This window comes from Amyelois transitella, chromosome 26, assembly GCF_032362555.1.
Source record: "Amyelois transitella isolate CPQ chromosome 26, ilAmyTran1.1, whole genome shotgun sequence".
Lineage (NCBI taxonomy): Eukaryota > Metazoa > Arthropoda > Insecta > Lepidoptera > Pyralidae > Amyelois > Amyelois transitella.
The window spans coordinates 5846785-5868819 of record NC_083529.1 but is presented as its reverse complement, the minus strand read 5'-3'; the positions used below and the strand labels follow the sequence as shown (position 1 = coordinate 5868819).

The 22035-nt window shown below is 40.4% G+C and overlaps 2 protein-coding genes across 4 annotated transcripts in view; one reads left to right on the top strand and one right to left on the bottom strand.

Moving 5' to 3' along the window:
* LOC106132002 (protein MTSS 2) overlaps positions 1–22035 on the top strand; it is a 120228-nt gene that overhangs the window by 78130 nt on the left and 20063 nt on the right. For 2 of the 3 annotated variants that reach the window (XM_060951830.1, XM_060951829.1), the window contains exons 1-11: positions 8459–8669; positions 9233–9349; positions 9798–9905; positions 10542–10677; positions 11373–11467; positions 11984–12076; positions 13153–13240; positions 14310–14402; positions 19895–19992; positions 21047–21161; positions 21718–21851. In XM_060951830.1, coding sequence (XP_060807813.1) covers positions 8460–8669; positions 9233–9349; positions 9798–9905; positions 10542–10677; positions 11373–11467; positions 11984–12076; positions 13153–13240; positions 14310–14402; positions 19895–19992; positions 21047–21161; positions 21718–21851 — 1287 coding nt within the window. In that variant the 5' untranslated portion in view covers position 8459. Of the gene's footprint in view, positions 1–7849; positions 7935–8452; positions 8670–9232; positions 9350–9797; positions 9906–10541; positions 10678–11372; positions 11468–11983; positions 12077–13152; positions 13241–14309; positions 14403–19894; positions 19993–21046; positions 21162–21717; positions 21852–22035 lie in introns of those variants that run through there. The other variant, XM_060951831.1, reaches the window with a different exon arrangement.
* LOC132903413 (phenoloxidase-activating enzyme-like) lies at positions 325–5671 on the bottom strand. The gene is made up of 8 exons (XM_060951705.1): positions 5653–5671; positions 5079–5233; positions 4123–4259; positions 3424–3572; positions 2451–2616; positions 1795–1994; positions 922–1076; positions 325–582 (listed from the first exon to the last, which is right to left on the bottom strand). Exons 1-8 carry the CDS (start codon positions 5669–5671, stop codon positions 325–327), a joined length of 1239 nt encoding a protein of 412 aa, XP_060807688.1.

The following is a 22035-nucleotide window of genomic DNA, read 5'->3' as shown; positions in this document are numbered from 1 at the left end:
TCGTGAGCCTGCCCTTGTCCCTTGCCAGTTACCATCACTTGCTATTAATCCATGAGTATGGCTGATATATACGGGCTTTATTGACTACTTTTCTACTATTACAGCTTGTTTGTTTGTTTGTAAGCTCTTTATTGCACATAAAAAAAAGGTAACAGAAAATAGAAAACGGTCATTGGATTTAGAAGAATAGGTATGTACAATGGCGGACTTATCCCAATCGGGAATTCCTCCAGTCAACCAAAATATAAAAGGAAAATCCAGAATCAAAGAGGCAGCGCACATTAAAAGCATTGAGGATGCGTTACAATAACCTATTTATTACAATTACAGCTTAATATTATTAACTATCCATTCCATGTATCTGAATACTTTAGTATACACGCCTGGAACGGATCTGGTCCCGCATGGCTTAGTCCCAAAACTCGCGATACCAATTAATTCGTATCTCTTAACGTTCTGGTACATCAGAGGACCCCCCGAGTCCCCAATGCAGATGTCCTTGTCTTTCACGCCGCCGGCGCATATCTGCTTTCTAGTGATGTTCGTACGTCTCCCTCTAACGGAGTATGCTCTTTGACATGTCTGAAAAGCAGAGTTACGTTTTGAAGTTCTTGGCAAGTTGAATCTTGTGATGAAATATTTTAAGATCTTTGTTTAGCTTTGTATATACATATGTCTTGTATGGTTTTGTGTTTTTATGTTTCTCAATGAAATTGTACGTATGTTTCTGGGGATATGTATGCACGTTTATACGTACACATTCAAACTCAATCGTCAAAAACTTAAGAACAGAAAAGAAGTTCGGTGTCGAATCATTGTGCCGGTCTAATTATGAAGACGAATGGTAGCCATACGAATTCTATAATATATTAAACTATGCGTCTTCTGGTCCTACCATCTTTTTGTCTAGACTCTTCTCACCTGCCGATCGACCAATGGCAACGTGACTTGCAACTTCAGATTACTTCTCTTCATTGTCACGTTATACTCCCCCCAGCCAGCCGCGACCAACCTGAAGCGGTGGGGAGGTTCCTCAGTCACGTCGTTGGTTGGCAAGCAGATGGGTCTGATGAAATCTGAAATTGTAGACCACAATCAAAATGATAATGATTTAGAGATTATGGTGAACGGAAAAATTTCAGTTCAGATAGTAGTTTGTTTGTAAACTCTTTATTGCACATAAAAATAAATAAAACAAATTGCAAAACAGTTATTGGATTTAGAAGAATATGTACAATGGCGGACTTATCCCCAATGGGATAAGTAGTAGTTTAGGATAAAGAACTAGATTCAGCAGAGAACATTTCTGTACTTAACGGATATAAATATTTAAAATACATATATACACATAAATCAAGCCTTACCGGGTAGACAGAACCAACAGTTTCGAAAAGATTTTAAGGTCACGATCAGCTGATGACCGATAAAAAGTGGGCTGTAGGAACCAGTAAACAGTTTTCGCTGAAATTTGGCAAATGATATGTAGGTCAGAATGATTGGAAATTTCCACAGCGACGGAACCTGGTTTCTTTTAATACATACATAAATACATAAAATCACGCCTCTTTCCCGGAGGGGTAGGCAGAGACAGGTAGTCTCCACTTGCCACGATCTCTGCATACTTCCATCGCTTCATCCACATACATAATTCACTTCATGCAAGCTCGGCGGTTTCGGGTACTCTTGACCTAACCCTTTACCAGGACGTCCTTAATGTGATCAAGATACGTTTCTTTTAATTAAGCTAAATTTCGGAAGAGAGCCAAGAAAATATCATAAAACATAGTTTCTAACCTGTAAAAGGCGCATTATCCCTCATCCTTACAAGACCTATGTCGTTACTCTTGGTAATCAGATCGTATTGAGGATGCACTATGGTTTCTTCAATAGGAATAGTGACTGTGGGTTCGTTGCAGTCCAGATCATCGGCGAAGTCCACAGTACAGTCTCTGCCTTCGTTGCTAGTGTCGTATTCACCCAGGCGGATGTTTTTTCTGAAAAAATCATATTATTTCTGCAGCTTCTGTTACTTGTAAATAAATAAATATATGCGGGACAAATTACACTGATTGAGTTAGCCTCGAAGTAAGTTCGAGACTTGTGTTACGAGATACTTACTCAATGATACTATATTTTTATAATAAATACTTATATAGATAAACGTCCAAGACCCAGGCCAATCAGAAAAAGTTCTTTTCTCATCATGCCCTGAACGGGATGCGAACCCGGGACCTCCGGTGCCAATGTATGACGTACGCACATACATAATCACGTCTTGGGAGGTAGACAGAGCCATAATTTTACTTTGTTCCGTCTTCAGAATACACAGTTTAAAGTCAAATTATTCGCAATACATTTCGTAGATACGAGTAAATCCCTACATTCAAAATCACGTCTCTTTCCCAAAAGACTAAACCGATTTTACATTTTTCTTTTTATAATTTACTTACGGAGTACCGCCATCCAAAACAGAACCGATGAGACAATGGGCTGCCGTCAGCACGTATCTTGAGCTGATGAGGCTTCCACCGCAGAATGTGTTTATCTTCAAGTCTCGAGCTTCGTATTCGATTAGAACTATCCATGGGTACTGCTCTTTTCTTGCTATCTGTCCGCCTGCTAACAAATGTAAATTATTAACTGTTCCGTTTGCCGTGCCGTGTGGTTTCCGGCACTATATAACAGAACCACTCCATATCTCGTGGATGTCGTAAAATGCGAATAAGGGATAGGCTTTTAAACTTGGAATTCCTCGTAGAATATGGGCTAGCAACCTGTTACTATTTATTTTAGTGCCGTGTAATTAACGGCACCAATAAAAAAAAGAATAGGATCACTCCTTCTCTTTCCCATGGATGTCGTAAAAGGCGATTAAGGGATAGGCTTATAAACTTGGGATTCTTCTTTTAGGCGATGGGCTAGCAACCTGTCACTATTTGAATGTCAATTCTTTCATCAAGCCAAAAAGCTGAACGTGGCCTATCAGTCTTTTCAAGACTGTTAGCTCTGTCTACCCCGCAAGGGATATAGACGTGACTATATGTATGAATGTATGTACATATGTACTATTTATTTCTTTGATCTGCTTCCTTGCCCGCCAGAGGCGACATGGCATATGTTCCTCAGGCATACCAGGCCAAACTTGATAATGTTTTTCAATATAACCCACGAATGAAAGCAGGTTGACTAAGCAGATATACAAGGAGAGTGTGGAGGGAAAGGTCGGAGTGGAAAGACCTAGGCGAACGTATCTTGATCAAATTAAGGACGTCCTGGTAAAGGGTGCATGAAGAGAGTTATGAATGTGGATGAAGCGAAGGAAGTATGCAGAGATCGTGGCAAGTGGAAAGAGGTAAACTCTGGCAACCCCTCCGGGAAAGAGGCGTGATTTTATGTATGTATGTATGTATGTATATAACCCACCAATCATTTCATCATCGTTGATATCAATGCCGCAGCACCCCGACATAGGACGAGGGGGGTGAATGAAGTCCTGCTTTTCACAATAGCTCTGATCGTAGCCAGTGACCACAGGTCCACAGCACACGCTGTATTGTGTTGCGCCGTTACATCTGAAAAGTTTATTGACACATATACATACATATGGTCACGCCTATATCCCTTGTGGGGTAGACAGAGACAACAGTCATGAAAAGACTGATAGGCCACGCTCGGCTATTTGGCTTATTATTATTGAGATTCAAATAGTGACAGGTCGCCTTAAAAAAGAATCCCAAGTTTGTAAGCCTATCCTCTAGTCGCCGTCGTTAGAATGAATGTCGTAAAAGGCGACTAAAGGATAGGCTTATAAACTTGGGAGTCTTCTTGCAGGTGATGGGGTAACAACCGGTCACTATTTGAATCTCAATTCTGTCATTAAGCCAAACAGCTGAACGTGGCCTATTAGTCTGTCGAGACTATTGACTCTATTTTCCCAGCAAGGGATATAGACGTGATTATATGTATCTGACACAAACAGACACAACTTCGACTACATATGTATTTCCACTTGCCACGATCCCCGCATACTTCATTCTCGTTCATAACTCTCTTCATGGTTTTCTGTCATTTCGACCTGACTTTTAGCGCAGAAAAAAATCTTTTCTCTGTAAAATATTTTACCTGGACGACTGTAAGTAAAAAATTGCTTCTTTCGAAAGTGGTTGTTTGATCATTTGAACTACATGCTCACAGTCATGAATGTCGATACATTTGCCCAGGAGTCCCTCGGGAGTGTAGCATGAGTGTTCGCAGCATACCTGGGAAAGAAGTGAGAATACATACATACTTACATAAAATCACGCCTGTGCCATGTGGTTCCCAGCACCAATACAAAAAAAGAATAGGACCACTCCATCTCTTTCCCATGGATGTCGTAAAAGGCGACTAAGGGATAGTCTTACAAACTTGGGATTCTCTTTTAGGCGATGGGCTGTCACTATTTGAATCTCAATTCTATCATTAAGCCAAATAGCTGAACGTGACCATTCAGTCTTTTCAAGACTGTTGGCTCTGTCTACCTCGCAAGGTACATAGACGACATAAATATAACAAACAGTCCTGCAAGTTTTTATATAGTCTTGTCCAAGGGTTTTGTAGACTATACAGAATTCTTAAAACTTGAAACTATCGTTATCTTTCTGGCGTTTCACCTCACTGGGGAGAAGTACTGGGTCTTGGCTCGACCCTGACTGAGTAAGATTCCTCACGATGTTTTCGAAATTCAACGCGGAAATATAAACATACATACACATACATATGGTCACGTCTATATCCCTTGCCGGGTAGACAGAGCCAACTGTCTTGAAAAGACTGAATGGACACGTTCAGCTATTTGGCTTAATGATAGAATTGAGATTCATATAGTGACAGGTTGCTAGCCCATCGCCTAAAAAGGAATCCCAAGTTTGTAAGCCTATCCCTTAGTCGCCTTTTACGACATCAATGGGAAAGAGATGGAGTGGTCCTATTCTTTTTTGTATTGGTGCCGGAAAATATAAACATGTTTCGAAAGACCTATTCTATGAAGACCTAGTCTAGGAGGCTGATGGCATGAGAAGCCATCATCCTAGATTCACCTTGGGAGTGGACCCATCTGCTCCACACGATGCCTGTGTCAGACGCTCATTCTCTTCTTTCGTGCGTGTCCTCTGCGAGTACAAACCCATCAGGGTTGGGCAATTCTTGATACGTACGCATTCGCCGTCCGAACCGCTGGGGGCTTTGCACGGCACTGAAAGGGTTTGTTCATTTATTCATAACTAGTTGTGCCCGCAACTTCGCTTGCGTGCGGTTTGAAAGCTTTTTTTTATAAATCTTTGCTTTTATCAGTTTATTAGAGCTATAATGGAAGAGGAGAGATGAACCGTGAAGATGTAACAAACAAATAAACTTATTTCGCATTTATAATATTAGTTAAATATAAAATAATATATATACGGGACATATTACACAGATGGAGTTGGCCAGGAGGGCTTTAGGTTATATAACTGCAACTATAAGAAAGAAAGAAATAATGAAAATGTGAAAAAAAATCGGGGAAAATTATTCATCCTTGAGGGCTTCAATGATGCCAAAAATAACTATTCCACGTGGACGAAATCGCGGGCACAGCTAGTATAAGATATACATATACAAAAACATGTTTCTCACTGTCCGTTCTGTTAATCATTGTTGAGATATTACAATACTAATTAATGTTATTGACAGGATAAAATTGTACAAAATGCATTTGCGTTAATAACATTGTAACTGTGCAGTTTATGAGGAAGTAATTAGTGCATGATTACAATGGAATTCATACATGTATAATATGTGTATATATTTCATATGTGCCGTGTGGTTCCCGGCTCTAATAGAAACAAAGAATTAGACCACTCCATCTTTACCATAGATGTCATAAAAGGCGATTAAGGGATAGGCTTATTAAGTTGGGATTCTGCTTTTAAGCGATGTGCTAGCAACCGGTCACTATTTGAATCTCAATTCTATCTTCAAATAGCCATCCATAGTAAATCCATATCTTTCACAAGAAAGGCATAAATTTAAATCCAGATAAACAAGATCACTGACCAAATGACTTTGAGTAGGTACGCAGTTTTAAATAATAACAGGAAAATTATATCAACTCACCTCCTCCTACGAGAATCGAACACGCGACCAATGTAACTAAACCAATTAACATTTCAACCAAATACGCTTATAATGTTAACTAATGTTTTCTATCTCACGTCCGAATGTCGCCGCCACATGTACTGTTGTGGATATTTCTAAAACACAGACAGACAAACATGTTTGTATATGTGAAGAAATATGTCTAAACAATATTGTTGTTGAATATTGTTTATGTATTGAATGATCTTTCACTTCTGGAATTACCAGAGTGGGAAAATCTTAGGCACGTCTATATGCCTTGCGGGGTAGACAGAGCTAATAGTTTTGAAAAGGCCACGTTCACCTGTATGGCTTAATGTTAGAACTGAGATTCAAATAGTGACCGGTTGCATATGATATCGCCTAAAAGAAGTATCTCAAGTTTATTAGTCTTCCCCTTAATCGCCTATTACGACATCCGTGGGTAGGATATGGAGTGGTCCTATACCAAAGTTCCGGGAACCACACGGTACTAGATTTATATTTAATAAATAAAAATTAAGTAATTCCCAAGTTATGATCGAAATATAGGCTTGCAAACTTGAGATTATTTATTTTAAGCGATGGGCTAGCAACCTGTCACTATTTGAATCTCAATTCTATCATTTAGCCAAATAACTGAACGTGGCCTATCAGTCTTTTTAAGACTGTTGGCTCTGTCTAACCCGCAAGGGATATAGACGTGACCATATGTATGTATGTATGTAGAAAACATCGAGACTGATAATCACAAGAAAAAATATAACAAAGGTTCTGCTTATTTCAAAATAAATCTCTTCCAGCAGACCCGATATATGAATAATATAAGTTGGAATATTGTCGTAAGCTGACCTCTAAGATTGAAGTCAGTATTTAAGTTTACAATCAGGAAAACCTTTGACGAGATAGATATGAGTATATAAATAAAGATTAATCTATCAAGTCAGGATTTCTCAGTTGACATTTAGTATATTCTAAGCATTGTCCTCAATCATGCAAAATTCTGTGAAACCGGATCTCAAGGATATTATCCTTCATTTGAAATGTCTTTACATGGGTATCTTTTGTTACTTTTTACTAATAATCATCGAGTCTTTCCGATAAAACAAATTGCATGAGACATTTTTCCGTTGATTTCGTAAAAAGTTGTGCCTTTTTCATCAGTATATTTCTCCAGCCCAAGGTTGACTGGAAGAGATTGCTTTAGCGCTAAGTCCACCTTTTTACCTTTAAACCTATTTTGTTTCTGTTTTTCTTTTTCTTATGGGGCAATAAAGAGTTTATCTATCTATCTATATACAATAAAGAATTTAAAAAAGCAAAATGATTTACTAAACACTAACTTTACAGATTTTGTAAAGTGTGACAGATTTAGGTCTAAATCTCTGTCAGCTACAGAGCTACGGACAATAGAAACTAAATCGTAGATTGGTAACATATACACTTAACCGCATTAAAAATTACTTTTATTTAAGTAATTACAGCAGCAATCAAAAATATATATATGTCCATTGAAAATAACCAACATATGATTTCCTGGTTGACGACATGAACTATGTCAAAACCTAATATACATAAATATTTTTGCTACGAGTATGTAGACTTCTTCTTCGTTCTGGCTTTAGTCCCGGTTGCATCCTCATCATCCTGGAGAAAACCCCGGGGTAAGCCTTTGACCATGGGAAAATTTTGAACTCCTTTATTTATGTTGTTTCAGGAGCGACCAAAGAAATCGGCACAGCACTAACCAGAGTATGCCTCAGACATCGAGCCATCGAGACTAGGATGAAGACATTCATCAGGTTTGTCATTCATGTCATGTCAAAGTATCTTATTGCAAAGTACCTCTTTTTTGGCTGTTTGAAATAACTCTTTCTTCCTTTTTGCGTTAGTCCCTGTTACATCTTCCCCTCTTTAGATTTAAGTTCGGGGTAGGCCTTTTGACCGTGATACAGGATTGATCAGGTTTTTACACGTATTACATTACACGTATTCAGTTACTTAAATGTGCAGGTTTCCTTACAAGAGGAAACATCTTCCGCTACTTTATTTCAGGTTAGGCATCCGCTTTTAATATCGTTTAAATCGATAAAAGTTATCACTATTCTGACAATGAATTTGATTCTTAAGTAAATTATCATTCTTGAGTGCCCAAGAATGGACACTCAAAAAAAAAACACCGCTATCGGAAAATACTGACGAGTGACCGTGTACCTTTTCCATACTCCCTACAAGACCTCTTGGTATTCCTTTATTTCTGTATTGCTTAGAATATATAGACAAAATTTTATTCTTATAAATTTTACCCACTTACTTTCAGCGCTCTCATGGACACTTTAATAACCCCCCTATCTGAACGTGCCGATGAATGGCGTCGCGGAGGGTGCGCGACGGGCGCGCTCAGCCGCGAGCACGCGCGGGAGTGCAAGCGCGCGCGCGCAGAACTCCGGAGACGCGTGCACGAGGCGCAGAGGCACGCGAGGAAAGCGCGCAGGGCGCCGCCCGACGCGAAGAGGAAAGCTGATGTCTGCATGCAGGTATACTTTCTTATTGAACAGGTGTTTGTTCAGTTTTTGGTGTCATTTGTATTTTATTGTAAGTATCTATATTGTAAACGATATCGAGAGAAGAGTGCTTTAGACGTTGAATAAATAAAAAATCTTAAAGATCATTATGTTCTTGTGGTCGTGAACGAAACTATGGAACCATGCAAGAAGAAAAAAGTCTGAAACTTCATTTCTCTGTATGTTCATCGTGAAATCAGTAGTATAATTTTTACTACCTACTCGGTCAATGATAAAAGGTCAAAACAAAACCTTTTCTGACATAGTGAAAAGATAAAGAGCCTAAGATGGACCCTTGGTATCGTCCAGTTCTCTACAATCATATTATTTTTTTAATTTATTGTTTTAGTAAAAAATATTTTAACATGCACGTTGTTTAAAGCAATTTACATCACTTATTTCGTGATTTGCTTTATCTGGCCATCTTTATAGGCCCCTACGATTGAATTTAATGTTGACTATATTATCAAAAGCTTTGATTAAATCACTAATAAAAGACTATGAAATATTTATCACATTGTATTCAATATGTCCAGGACATACAAGAACGAAGGGAACAGTTGGAGGAGATGGAAGAGAAGGCTGTGAAAGCGGCGCTGATCGAGGAACGCAGTCGCTTCTGCCACTTCGTGTCGTTGCTCAACCCTGTGGTGGTAAGTAAAAAACACACAAATTGGTTTCTTCACAACTTACAATTTAGGAAAACAAGCTTCGACATAGTATCAATACATAATTTGGTCTGGGTTGGTCAAATTTATTAATATCTTTTTATTCTGAACCCGAAGTTTTTGGACGATTTTACTCGGTCTAATGTGCATCTAGATTGACTAGAAGGACTTGATCCATTTAACTCATCAAAGCTCTAATCTTCGGGAATTTAGACTTGGGTAAAATATCTTTATACATTGTATAATGGCTCTGCGAACTCATTTCAGAACTTCACAAGGTACCTTGGAAGTTCTGAAGGACTGGTTGATTCTGCTATATTTACAGGAATTTAACCATGTTGGCAATAATTTTACAGGAGAGTTCCTACTTATTTCTCTTTGAAACCACACATTGTATACATAATATTGTTAACATCTCTTGTGAAAATTTCAGGAGTCGGAAGTGGCAATGCTAGCGGAAGTCGGCCATTTACAAGAGGGCTCAGAACAGCTGTTGCGACACATCGCCGAACCCAGGACCTTACCAGCTGCCAGTTTACAGGTATACAAATAAGCCAGATATACTCTTATTGGCATTGGGGCTACTCTGAGAATATAATTGGAATATGACTGCAGTAAGTTTGGTCACGGTAATAATTCAAAATTCCATCATTAAACCGTTAAGCTTGATGATGTCTTTGGGGTTCATGGAGTGGATTTCAAGGGATAAGATGTGATACGTGTGTATCAATCTGCAATCATCAAACGGAATAGAATAGATTTATTTTCAAAATTGGATACAAGGTATCACTTATTGACGTCAAGCGGACGATATAAACCCATGCTAAGCTTCATTTCTAATGACTATTCCGAAGATATTTAATGTAATTTTTTAATTTCCGTCCCGTGCCGTGCCGTGTGCCGTGTGGTTCCCGGCACCAATACAAAAAAGAATAGGACCATTCCATCTCCCATGAATGTCGTTAAATGCGACTAAGGGATAGGCTTAAAAACTTGGGTTTCTTCTTTTAGGCGATGGGCTAGCAACCTGTCACTATTTGAATCTCAATTCTATCAATAAGCCAAATAGCTGAACGTGGCCATTCAGTCTTTTCAAGACTGTTGGCTCTGTGTAGCCCGCAAGGGATATAGACGTGACCATATGTATGTACATATGTATGTATGTTTTAATTCCCAGGTGATATGCGACATAAAGTCATGCCACGTGGGCTGGGCGGAGTGCGGATCAGCGCCGCAGTCTCCCACCGCGTCCCGCCTCGGCAGCAGAAAGTCATCGTTCTCATCCATTTGTAGCACACAGCATGATGACCACGGTTAGTTATATCTCTAAAAATGCTTTCAGTATTACCATTGAAAATAGCATCACCGTTAATAGCACCTACAGTCCTCGTGTGCCGTGTGGTTCCCGGCACCAATACAAAAAAGAATAGGACCACTCCATCTCTTTCCCATGGATGTCGTAAAAGGCGACTAAGGGATAGGCTTAAAAACTTGGTTTTCTTCTTTTAGGCGATGGGCTAGCAACCTGTCACTATTTGAATCTCAATTCTATCATTAAGCCAAATAGCTGAACGTGGCCATTCAGTCTTTTCAAGACTGTTAGCTCTGTCTACCCCGCAAGGGATATAGATGTGACCATATGTATGTATGTATGTACAGTCTTCTTCCTCCTGGCTTTAGTCCCGGTTGCATCCACATCGCTCTGGAGAGGATCCCGGGGTATGCTTTTGACCATGGATTATGTGAGCCAGATTTTTACACACAGCGACTTCCGTCTGATCTCGCAACTTTTGCAGGGGAAACTAACCGGTATTGGATTGATCATTGTTACACATCCAGTTGCCTGAATGTGCAGGTTTCCCCACGATGTTTTCCCCCACTGTAACAGCATCGGTTTCCAACTGGCTTTATCGTTTAGAACGAATTTAAACGAGTTTGATGATAATATTTGTGTGTTTTCTTTTTCAATGATAATATGCCTCAATATTACCCTTCTTTATCACACCAGTATCGGGGTCGACAGTGAGTTGTTCGACGCCCCTCTCCAGCGCTTCTTCGGCCGGGACCCTCCCGGGACCCGCCGGGAACAACGCCGCCTCACAGGTACCCGTCAGCTTGCTTCTAGTCTACCCTGTTAGTGAAGTTTGTTGGTAGTATTCACTTCTTCCCTATCTGTTCTTCCCTATATTATAAAGCTGAAGAGTTTGTTTGTTTGAACGCACTAATCTCAGGAACTACTGGTTCGAATTGAAAAATTCTTTTTGCTTTTTTCTTAAAAATTGCGTTGAATAGCCCATTTATCGAGGAAAGCTTTAGGCTATAAAACATCACGCTGCAACTATAAGGAGCAAAGAAATAAAATAAGATGTAAAAAAAACGGGGAAACTCATTCATGAGGGCGTCCCCGCGTCGACTTTTTATACCTATCGTTTTTTTTTTAATTAGATTTTCTATTTATGTTTTTTATTTTTTTGTTTTTTATTATTATCTGTGTTATAATAAACAGTCGAGCCCGCGTTGACTTTTTATTCTTTTCGATATTTTAAAAAAAATTGTTTTTCCATTTATGTTTTTTTTAATTTTTTGTTTTTTTTTATTATTATTTGTGTTGTAACCAAGCAGTCGTCCCCGCGTTTCCCGAGTGTGAGCAGCGCCGACTCTGGTTTCCGCTCCCAGGGCGCGCTGATGAGGCGGTCGCTCTACGTTGACAATGTAATTTAGTTTTTTTTTATTTTTATTTGTTTTTTTTGTTTTTTTTTTTTTAATTATACTTTATTGTAACATTAACAATTTGTAAAGTACAATAGGCGAATGCTAATAGTTTTATCTGACAGTCCATCATAGGGTTAAGCAGAGAACTTTTAATACTCTCGAAAGCAGAAGGAATTAAAATTTAATTTACATACATTACCCCGCCCGATTCCTATCTTTTCCGGATTTGAAAAGAAAGTTTTTTCTACGTTGATTTGTTGACATTATATTTTTTTTATATATATTTTATATAATATTAGAGGCCGGAGGAATTCCGGGATACAAAGAAGCATATTGTTGTAAAAAAAAAAAATTGTTACGGATGGACAACCCTTACCTTACTAAGGGGTATGAAAAATAGATGTTAGCCGATTCTCAGACCTACTCAAATAATGCTTACAAAATTTCATAAGAATCAGTCAAGCCGTTTCGGACTAGTACGGGAACGAACATTGTGTCACAAGAATCTTATATATAAAATTCTCGTGTCACAATGTTTGTCTCCGTACTCCTCCGAAACGGCTTTACCGATTTTAACCAAATTTTGCATGCATATTCAGTAAGTAGGTCTGAGAATCGGCTAACGTCTATTTTTCATACCTCTTATTGATAAGGGTTGTACACTTGATTGTCATTTTTTTTTTTTACCTAGAAATAACTTAAAAATTATTTATAGGTATGGCAAAATAACGTTTGCCGGGACAGGCTAGTTTTATATATAACTATAATAATAATAATAAATAATAAATAAATAAATATATACGGGACAAATTACACAGATTGTGTTAGCCTCGAAGTAAGTTCGAAACTTGTGTTACGAGATACCAACTCAACGATACTATATTTTATAATAAATACTTATATAGATAAACATCCAAGACCCAGGCCAATCAGAAAAAGTTTTTTTCTCATCATGCCCTGACCAGGATTCGAACCCGGGACCTCCGGTGTCACAGACAAGCGCACTACCGCTGCGCCACAGAGGCCGTCGTTAACTAACTAACTAAGATAATAAATAATGTTCGGGTGTTTTTCAGGGTTTCGATAACCAGAGCGTGAGCAGCGAGTGTTTGCCCGCGACACACTCCGAGCGCGGCGACGACCGGGACGGCATCGGGAACGCAGGTAGATAGATAGATACACACACACACACACACACACACACACACACACATGATCACGTCTCTATCCCTTACGGGGTAGACAGAGCCAACAGCCTAAAAGAAGAATCCCAAGTTTATAAGCCTATCCCTTAGTCGCATTTTACGACATCCGTGGGAAAGAGATGCAGTGGACCTATTCTTTTTTTTTATTGGTGCCAGGAACCACACGGCACTGCCGGGAACCACACGGCACTAGATAGATAGATAATTCATTTATTTGATTTGCTACACACAATTTACAATTTCATATGAAACACAAATTAATTAGGGTGTGAGTTGCAGCAATACAAAAAGGTCATAACTCAACGAATTTATTGCTGTAGAGCAATACGCTGATTTTCAGTTATGACCTAGGTGCTTGTGCAGGTCAATCTAGCACCTAGGTCATGAACGCGCTAATCTCAGGAACTACTGGTTCGAATTGAAAAATTATTTTTGCGTCGAATAGACCATTTGTCGAGGAAGGCTTTAGGCTATATAACATTACGCTGCAACTATAAGGAGCAAAGTGATAATGGAAAATGTGAAAAAAAGGGGAAAGTTATTCATCCTTGAGCCCTTCAATGATGCCCAAAATAACTTTTCCACGCGGACGAAGTCGTGAGCACAGCTAGTAGTTATATATTTATGTACATAAAGTTATAGTGCATTGTGGTCCTCGGTACTTATAAAAAAAAGAATAGGACCACTCCTTCGCTTTCTCATGATAGCAACTGCGATTCAAATAATGACATGTTACTAACCCATCGTTTCAAAGAAGAATCTCAAGTTTATAAGCCTTAGTTGTCGTTACGACATTCCTGGAAAAGAGATAGAGTGGTCTTATTCTTTTATATAGTAGTGCCGAGAACCCCACGGCACCATATAGATCAGATCACACGGCACCATATATATCAGTATCACTTTGTGGCCATAAATATTAGCAGTATTTTAGCAATGTGTTTATTACTACAAAAAAAATGAAGAGGTGAAGATTTGAAGCGGTTTCTCATTGTTTCTCGCTAATATTGAATCGTGTGCCCCCCGCCCAGCGTCGGCGACGTGGCCCGACCTGAAGGACACCGCGCAGTTCGAGCGCGCCGCCTGCGCCATCATGGCCGCGCGCCCGCACACCATATCCGCTGGTAAATACATGTATACAGGTCTACCACTTTTATAAGTTACATCGGCATTGTTCGACGGCGCAGAATAGTAAAACCGACCGCCGAATCTAGCCGAATGAAAACATTAGTGAAATAACGAACTTATTGCCACTACATAGGATTTTAAATCCCAAAACAACAGGAGTCGTGTACCTCGCTCGTTATCGATTACCGCGACGCCGCAACAGCGTGGCGCTCCTGCGAACTCCAGACATGGCGCGTACGAGTTAGCCAATAGCGAACGGTTTTGATCCCGCGTTCAAATGGCGCACTATGATTGGCGCAGATATTTTCGCGCCATGACAAAAATTGATTTCTGCGCAGGTACATCGGTGTAACTTATTAAAGTGGTAGTACCTACTGTACATATATGTATAGGTATATATATCATATCTCTCACTTCGTTACCTTCTCCAACTCTTTAGGTGGGGTTGGCACACACATTTTTGTTTCACAGTGAAATTTGCAGCTATCGAACATATGTTCCGATTAAGATTTTCTATTTAGCCGGGTTTGATTTACGAAATTAGTTGCTTGACACATTTGTTTTACAAAAAATATGCGCACAACACAAAACTATGTGGCGTGCCGTTTGAATTTGAAAAACTAAGAACGATGTCTGCGCGCGCAAGACGCGCTTGAGACATCATCGCCGAGCCGATCCTTCACTCTACATATAGCTCTTGTTAAAATCGCATTTCTTTATTAAACATTTATATACATTCTTCAGTTTCATTTTGTTAGAAGGTTGTGAAGGTAAACATTAATTCGAGGAATCACAGGCCTTCTACATTGGTGACCCCGACAAAGAAGAATTTTTGTTGTTCCTTCTGAATTTTTCTCAAACATTCTAGAAAAAGTTCTGTCAAAAAGAAACAAAACAAAACGGATTTTCATTTAAAGGGTTTGGTCTATACAAGCGGTGAGCGATTTTTATTTTTATTATGTCTGTCTCGGAAAAAGTGGATAAAATTGATGAGGTTTGGCGAGTTGGTGTACGAGTTCCACCATTTTGGCCCGAAGAACCGGCGTTGTGGTTCGCCCAGTTAGAATGTCAGTTCGAACTCTCGAAAATTACTACAGATGAAACTAAATTTAGTTATTTGGTGGCACAACTTGATCATCAATATGCAATAGAAGTGAAAGATGTTATAACTAGGCCTCCGGAAAGGGACAAATACAATAAATTAAAAACGGAACTGATTAGACGGTTGTCCGCGTCGAAAGAAAAGCGCGTTAAACAATTATTGATGCATGAGGAACTCGGCGATAGGAAACCCTCCCAATTTTTACGTCATTTGGAGAGCTTAGCAGGTCCCTCTGTACCTAAGGATTTTCTTACCACTATTTGGACAAGTCGTTTACCTCAAAATATTCAAACAGTAATTGCTTCACAGATGGATCTTTCCTTAGATAAGTTGGGAGAGTTGGCGGACAAGGTACATGAGATCGCTCCTACAACACCTCAAGCCTGCGCGGTAAGCACCTCTACTGGAAGTCTCTCGACCTTAGATGAACTGGCAAAACAGGTCAGTGAGCTGACTAGACAATTAGCTTCTCTTACCGGCAACTTTAATGGCAGAAATCGATCGCGCTCCAAATCTAGATTCCGCAAGTTCAACCGCTCAAGAAGTCGCTCGAGGCCGAGACAGCCACCGCCAGACCACCCTCATTGTTTCTACCATTACACATTTGGATCAAAAGCGAATAAATGCAGACAACCTTGCTCATTCCAGACGGGAAACGAACAGGGCGGTCGGAAGTAGCGGCCAACGACTGCCCCTCATCTACAGGCCGTCTCTTCGTCACCGACCGTGCCTCGAAAGCGCAGTTCCTGGTGGACACTGGCTCAGACTTGTGCGTTTTCCCACGATCAGCTGTCAGGACGCCCTGTACCCGATCTAAGTACGATCTTATTGCAGCGAACGGAACTATTATTAATACCTATGGACCTATACAGTTGCACCTGAACCTTGGTCTTCGTCGAGATTTTTCTTGGAGTTTCACTTTAGCTGATGTATCGAAACCCATCATTGGTGTGGATTTTCTAAGTCACTACAATCTACTGGTTGATTGCAGAAATCAACGTTTAGTTGACGGCATAACGACTTTGCACGTGGCTGCGATCTCTGAGAAGGCAGGAACTACTGACGACATTGCTTCAGTTAAGGCAGTAATGGGTGAAACCGAATACCATGAGATTCTGCGTGAATATCCAGAGATTACCAGACCTGCAGGTATGCGATCCGTTGCTAAACATACCACGCTACATTATATCAGGACAACACCTGGACATCCAGTCTCATGTAAGCCACGACGTCTTGATCCCGTCCGTGCTAAGGCAGCTAAAAAGGAATTTGAGGACATGTTAGCAGTTGGTACAGCCCGGCGATCGGAAAGCCCTTGGTCTTCTGCTCTTCACCTGGTTAAGAAGAAAGATGACAGCTGGAGACCCTGTGGTGACTATAGGGCACTTAATGCTAGGACCATACCTGACCGCTATCCAATCCGCCATATACAGGACTTTGCACACCAGCTTGCAGGATGCTCCATCTTCACAACTGTAGACCTGGTGAAAGCCTATAATCAGATTGCTGTACATCCAGATGATATTCCCAAAACGGCGATCACGACACCGTTTGGAATGTTTGAGTTTCCGTACATGACATTCGGATTACGAAACGCAGCTCAAACATTTCAAAGATTTATCGATGAAGTTCTATCTGGCCTAGATTTCTGTTATGGTTACATCGACGATATTCTCGTTTTTTCGAGAAGCGCAGAGGAGCACAGGAAGCACGTACGTCATTTGTTTGAACGTCTCAAAGAGTATGGATTGCTTATCAACACTTCGAAGTGCACATTTGGCCAAAATGTTGTCAAGTTTTTAGGCTATATGGTGTCTGCTGCAGGATCAAAACCTGTCGATGACAAAGTCCAGGCTGTAAGGGAGTACCCTATTCCCAAGACTGTCAAAGAACTCCGGCGTTTCTTGGGAATGCTCAATTTCTATCGCAGATTCATTCCTAACGCTGCTAAACTACAGGCGCCGTTGAATTCATTACTTCAGGGACCCAAAATCAAAGGCTCGCATCCAGTTGACATGACCCCTGAGCTAGTTCAATCATTTGAAGCTTGCAAAACTTCATTATCCGAAGCTACACTCCTTGCTCACCCAGATTACTCGGCCGAACTCGCAATTGTTACAGACGCTTCAGACGTTGCGATCGGAGCAGTACTTCAGCAGCGTATTAATAACGTTTGGCAACCTCTAGCATTTTACTCACACAAACTTTCATCAACTCAGAAAAAGTATAGCCCTTATGACAGAGAGCTTTTAGCCGTTTACGAAGCGATAAAATATTTTCGGCATATGGTGGAAACCGCAAACTTCACCATCTACACGGACCACAAACCTTTGACGTTTGCCTTCACTGTTAATAGGCAGCATTGTTCTCCAAGACAGTTCCGGTATCTCGATTTTATATCACAGTTCACGACAGATATACGGTATATACCTGGACCGGATAACGTGGTTGCTGACGCTCTCTCACGTGTTGATGAAATCACTGTGGCACTCGATTATGAAGAGCTTGCAAAATCACAGGAAGACGATCCTGAGCTGCAAGAACTCCTCACCTCTGGTTCGGCTCTTAAACTGAAGAAGATAAAGAATAATAGTAATTTACCGATTTATTGCGACACTTCTATTCATCCTCCGAGACCGTATATCACTCCAAAGCTCAGACGGCAAGTTTTTGACATGATCCATAGCTGGAATCATCCTGGAAGCTCAGCTACAGCACGACTGGTCGCCCAGAAATTTGTGTGGCCAGGGATTCGTAAGCACTGTAGAGAGTGGGCACGGCAATGCTTGAAATGCCAAACAAGTAAAATCACTCGTCATACTCGCACTCCTCTCTCCTCATTTATCACTCCATCAGCGAGGTTCTCTCATATTCACATCGACCTCGTTGGACCCTTACCACTGTCTTGTAGTTACAGGTACTGCCTCACGATCATTGACAGATTTACGCGATGGCCTGAGGCGATTCCACTGCAAGACATCACGGCAGAGACCTGCGCAGCCGCCCTCGTGTCTGGCTGGATAGCCAGATTCGGTTGTCCCGCGCGAGTGACCACCGACCGTGGCCGCCAATTTGAGAGCCATCTGTTTAAGGCGCTCACAACTATGATCGGCGCGCGACACCTCCGCACTACTGCTTACCATCCGGCTGCTAACGGGATCGTCGAGCGTCTGCACCGCCAGTTGAAAACCGCCATCTTGTGTCACGACACTTCGCAATGGACAGAATCTCTTCCACTGGTTCTCCTTGGGCTACGAAGTTCCTGGAAAGAAGATCTCCATGCCAGTCCAGCCGAGCTCGTGTATGGCGAGCCGCTTCAGCTGCCTGGCCAATTTCTCGCTCCTGTTGATGACTACACCACCTCAGACATCACTCAGTACGTGACACGCCTTCGAGCTACTATGGCGAAACTTTCCCCTAAACCTACTTCGTGGCATTCTAAAGTGCCTTTCTATATACCACGTGATCTTAAATCAACTTCTCACGTCTTTCTCCGTCAAGATCATGTACGTGGTGCACTTGAACCTCCTTATGCTGGTCCCTTCAAAGTTTTGAAAAGGCAACCGAAGTTTTACAAAATCGAAATCAGAGGCAAGACCACAAATGTCTCGACCGATAGACTGAAGCCAGCCTATTTAGCACGTGAGATCCCAATTCCCACTTCCATAACTACTTCAGCGGAGACCGAAAGAAGATTAGAAGAGGAAGAAAGAAATGGAGAATTAGAAGAGAAGAAAACTCGTAGCGGCAGAAAAGTCAGACTGCCTGTTTGCTATCGACCGTAGTAACGGTCTGGAAGGGGAGTGATGTGGCGTGCCGTTTGAATTTGAAAAACTAAGAACGATGTCTGCGCGCGCAAGACGCGCTTGAGACATCATCGCCGAGCCGATCCTTCACTCTACATATAGCTCTTGTTAAAATCGCATTTCTTTATTAAACATTTATATACATTCTTCAGTTTCATTTTGTTAGAAGGTTGTGAAGGTAAACATTAATTCGAGGAATCACAGGCCTTCTACAACTACTCCAGTTTCACAAAAGTGATGCATGTATTGTGAAACTGAACGTTAACACGTGATATTACTGGTCAATATTACATACATACATACATAACATCACGCCGCTTTCCCGGAGTGGTAGGCAGAGACTATCAATCAGAGACTGGTCAATATTAGTTTAATCAAACTAATCTAAATCTCAATTCTATCATTAAGCCAAATAGCTGAACGTGGCCATTCAGTCTTTTCAAGACTGTTGGCTCTGTCTACCCCGAAAGGGATATAGACGTGACCATATGTATGTAGTATCATTTCAAGCCACTAATTTCGTAATGTAAATCCGGCTTTATGTCATGTTGTTCTGTATGATTGAAATAAATATTTTCAGCGTACGAGCGCGGTCACCCGCGGCCCGCTTTGAGCGTGCACACTTTCGATTCAGAATCTAACGCGTCCTCAATATACGCACGGCCGCCGCTGCCTACCGTGAGTATGAACAATACGATAACTATAGAATAGAATAGATTTATTTTCAAAATTGGATACAAGGTATCACTTATTGACGTCACATCGCTTAAATCTTATTGTAACTACTACCGCTTCCAAAGCAACTCAACATATAATACATGTACATATAATTATGTGTGTATCCCTTGCGGGGTAAACAGAGCCAAAGGTGTTGGAAGGACTGATAGGCCACGATAACTCAACATATAATATTTTTCATTTTATTGGTTATATCATAATCTTAAGTGAAATATGTATACACGAAAATTACAACTCTTTAAGTCTGTCAGGTCATCGGTCATTTGGACTTCAGTAAAAAAAATTTAAATTCACTTTTTGCAAAACTTATAGGTATCATTGCCATTTTTATAGCTGAAAGTGGCCTATCAGTATTTTCAAGACTGTTTGTTCTGTCTATCCCGCAAGGGATATAGACGTGACTATATGTATACTATATGTAAACAGAGCCGTCTTGAAAATATATAAAAAATAAATCAAATAAAAATGTAAAAATAAAAATAGGTATTTAACGCTTTCTAACGCCAGACAAAATTATCCCTAACTTCATCTTCACCACTTTGGAGAGGAGCCCGGGTTGCGCCCTTGTCCACGAACCTGGATCAGAGTGAGTCAGATGTCTACGCAAAGTGACTAGTCTGATCTCCGCAACTTTTATAATCTTAGCAAATTAAGTTGTTATAATTATATGTTATATATATGTATAAATGTATGTATGTTATACTATGCCGTGTGGTTCCCGGCACCAACACAAAAAAGAAAAGGACCACTCCATCTCTTTCCCATGGATGTCTTAAAAGGCGACTAAGGGATAGGTTTATAAACTTGGGATTCCTCTTTTAGGCGATGGGCTGGCAACCTGTCACTATTTGAATCTCAATTCTATCATTAAGCCAAATAGCTGAACGCGGCCATTCAGTCTTTCAAGACTGTTGACTCTGTCTACCCCGCAAGGGATATAGACGTGACCATATGTATGTGTGTTATACTGTATATATATATTGTTTATTTACAGAGATGCTCGTCCCTGGAACGACCTTCTATTCCCACGAAATCAACAAACGCTAACACGGGACAGTCCGAGTTCAAATCCGCGAAACCATCATCATTACCACCGCATCTCACTAAAGGTAATACCACATTCTGTATATATGTAAACTTAGTTAGTGCAGATAATAATAAGGCTTAATGAAAGAATTGCGATTCGAATAGGTTGCTAGCCCATCGACCTGAAAGAGAAATCTCAAGTTTATAAGCATATCTCTTACTTGCCTTTTACGGCATCCATGTGAAAGAGATGGCGTATTCCTATTTTTCACACGCCGTAAATCGTAGCTCATTTTAAAATGTCGCTAAAAATGTCGTCTTTACAAACTTTATATTTTGCCAAATCTATACTAATTATTATAAAGCTGAAGAGTTTGTTTGTTTGTTTGAACGCGCTAATCTCAGGAACTACTGGTTCGAATTGAAAAATTCTTTTTGCGTTGAATAGGCCATTTATCGAGAAAAGCTTTAGGCTATATAACATCACGCTTCATCTATAAGGAGCAAAGAAATAATGGAATATGTGAAAAAAAAAACGGAGAAAATTTTTCAGCCTTGAGGGCTTCAGTGACACCCTATATACCTATTCCACGCAGACGAAGTCGTGGGTACAGCTAATCTGTCAATATTTGCCAACAGACATGCCACAAGCCCTGTACGTGAACATGTCGGAGCTGGCCACAATGGCGGCGACGCGTGCGCAGCAACAACAGCAGCAACAGCAACATCAACATCAACATCAACAACACTCCGATCACCCGCAACAGGAGAAAGTGAGTATTTTGTGTTTGTTACATGCATACACATACGTCACGTCTATATCCTTTGCGGGGTGGACAGAGACAAAAGTCTTGTAAAGACTGAATGGCGACGTTCAGCTGTACGGCTTTATGATGGAATTGAGATGTGTGTGAACGGTAAGGCGTCATCAAGATGAGCACATAACGCAAAATTATT

Bases quoted from the DNA above. Each gene is read 5' to 3' on its own strand.
- LOC132903413 (XM_060951705.1), bottom strand. The intron at 4,260-5,078 runs GTGAATCTAGGA...CTTCTTTCCCAG, and splicing joins CAGATGGGTCCACTCCCAAG to GTATGCTGCGAACACTCATG. The intron at 1,995-2,450 runs GTAAGTAAATTA...TGATTTTTTCAG, and splicing joins GTTTTGGATGGCGGTACTCC to AAAAAACATCCGCCTGGGTG.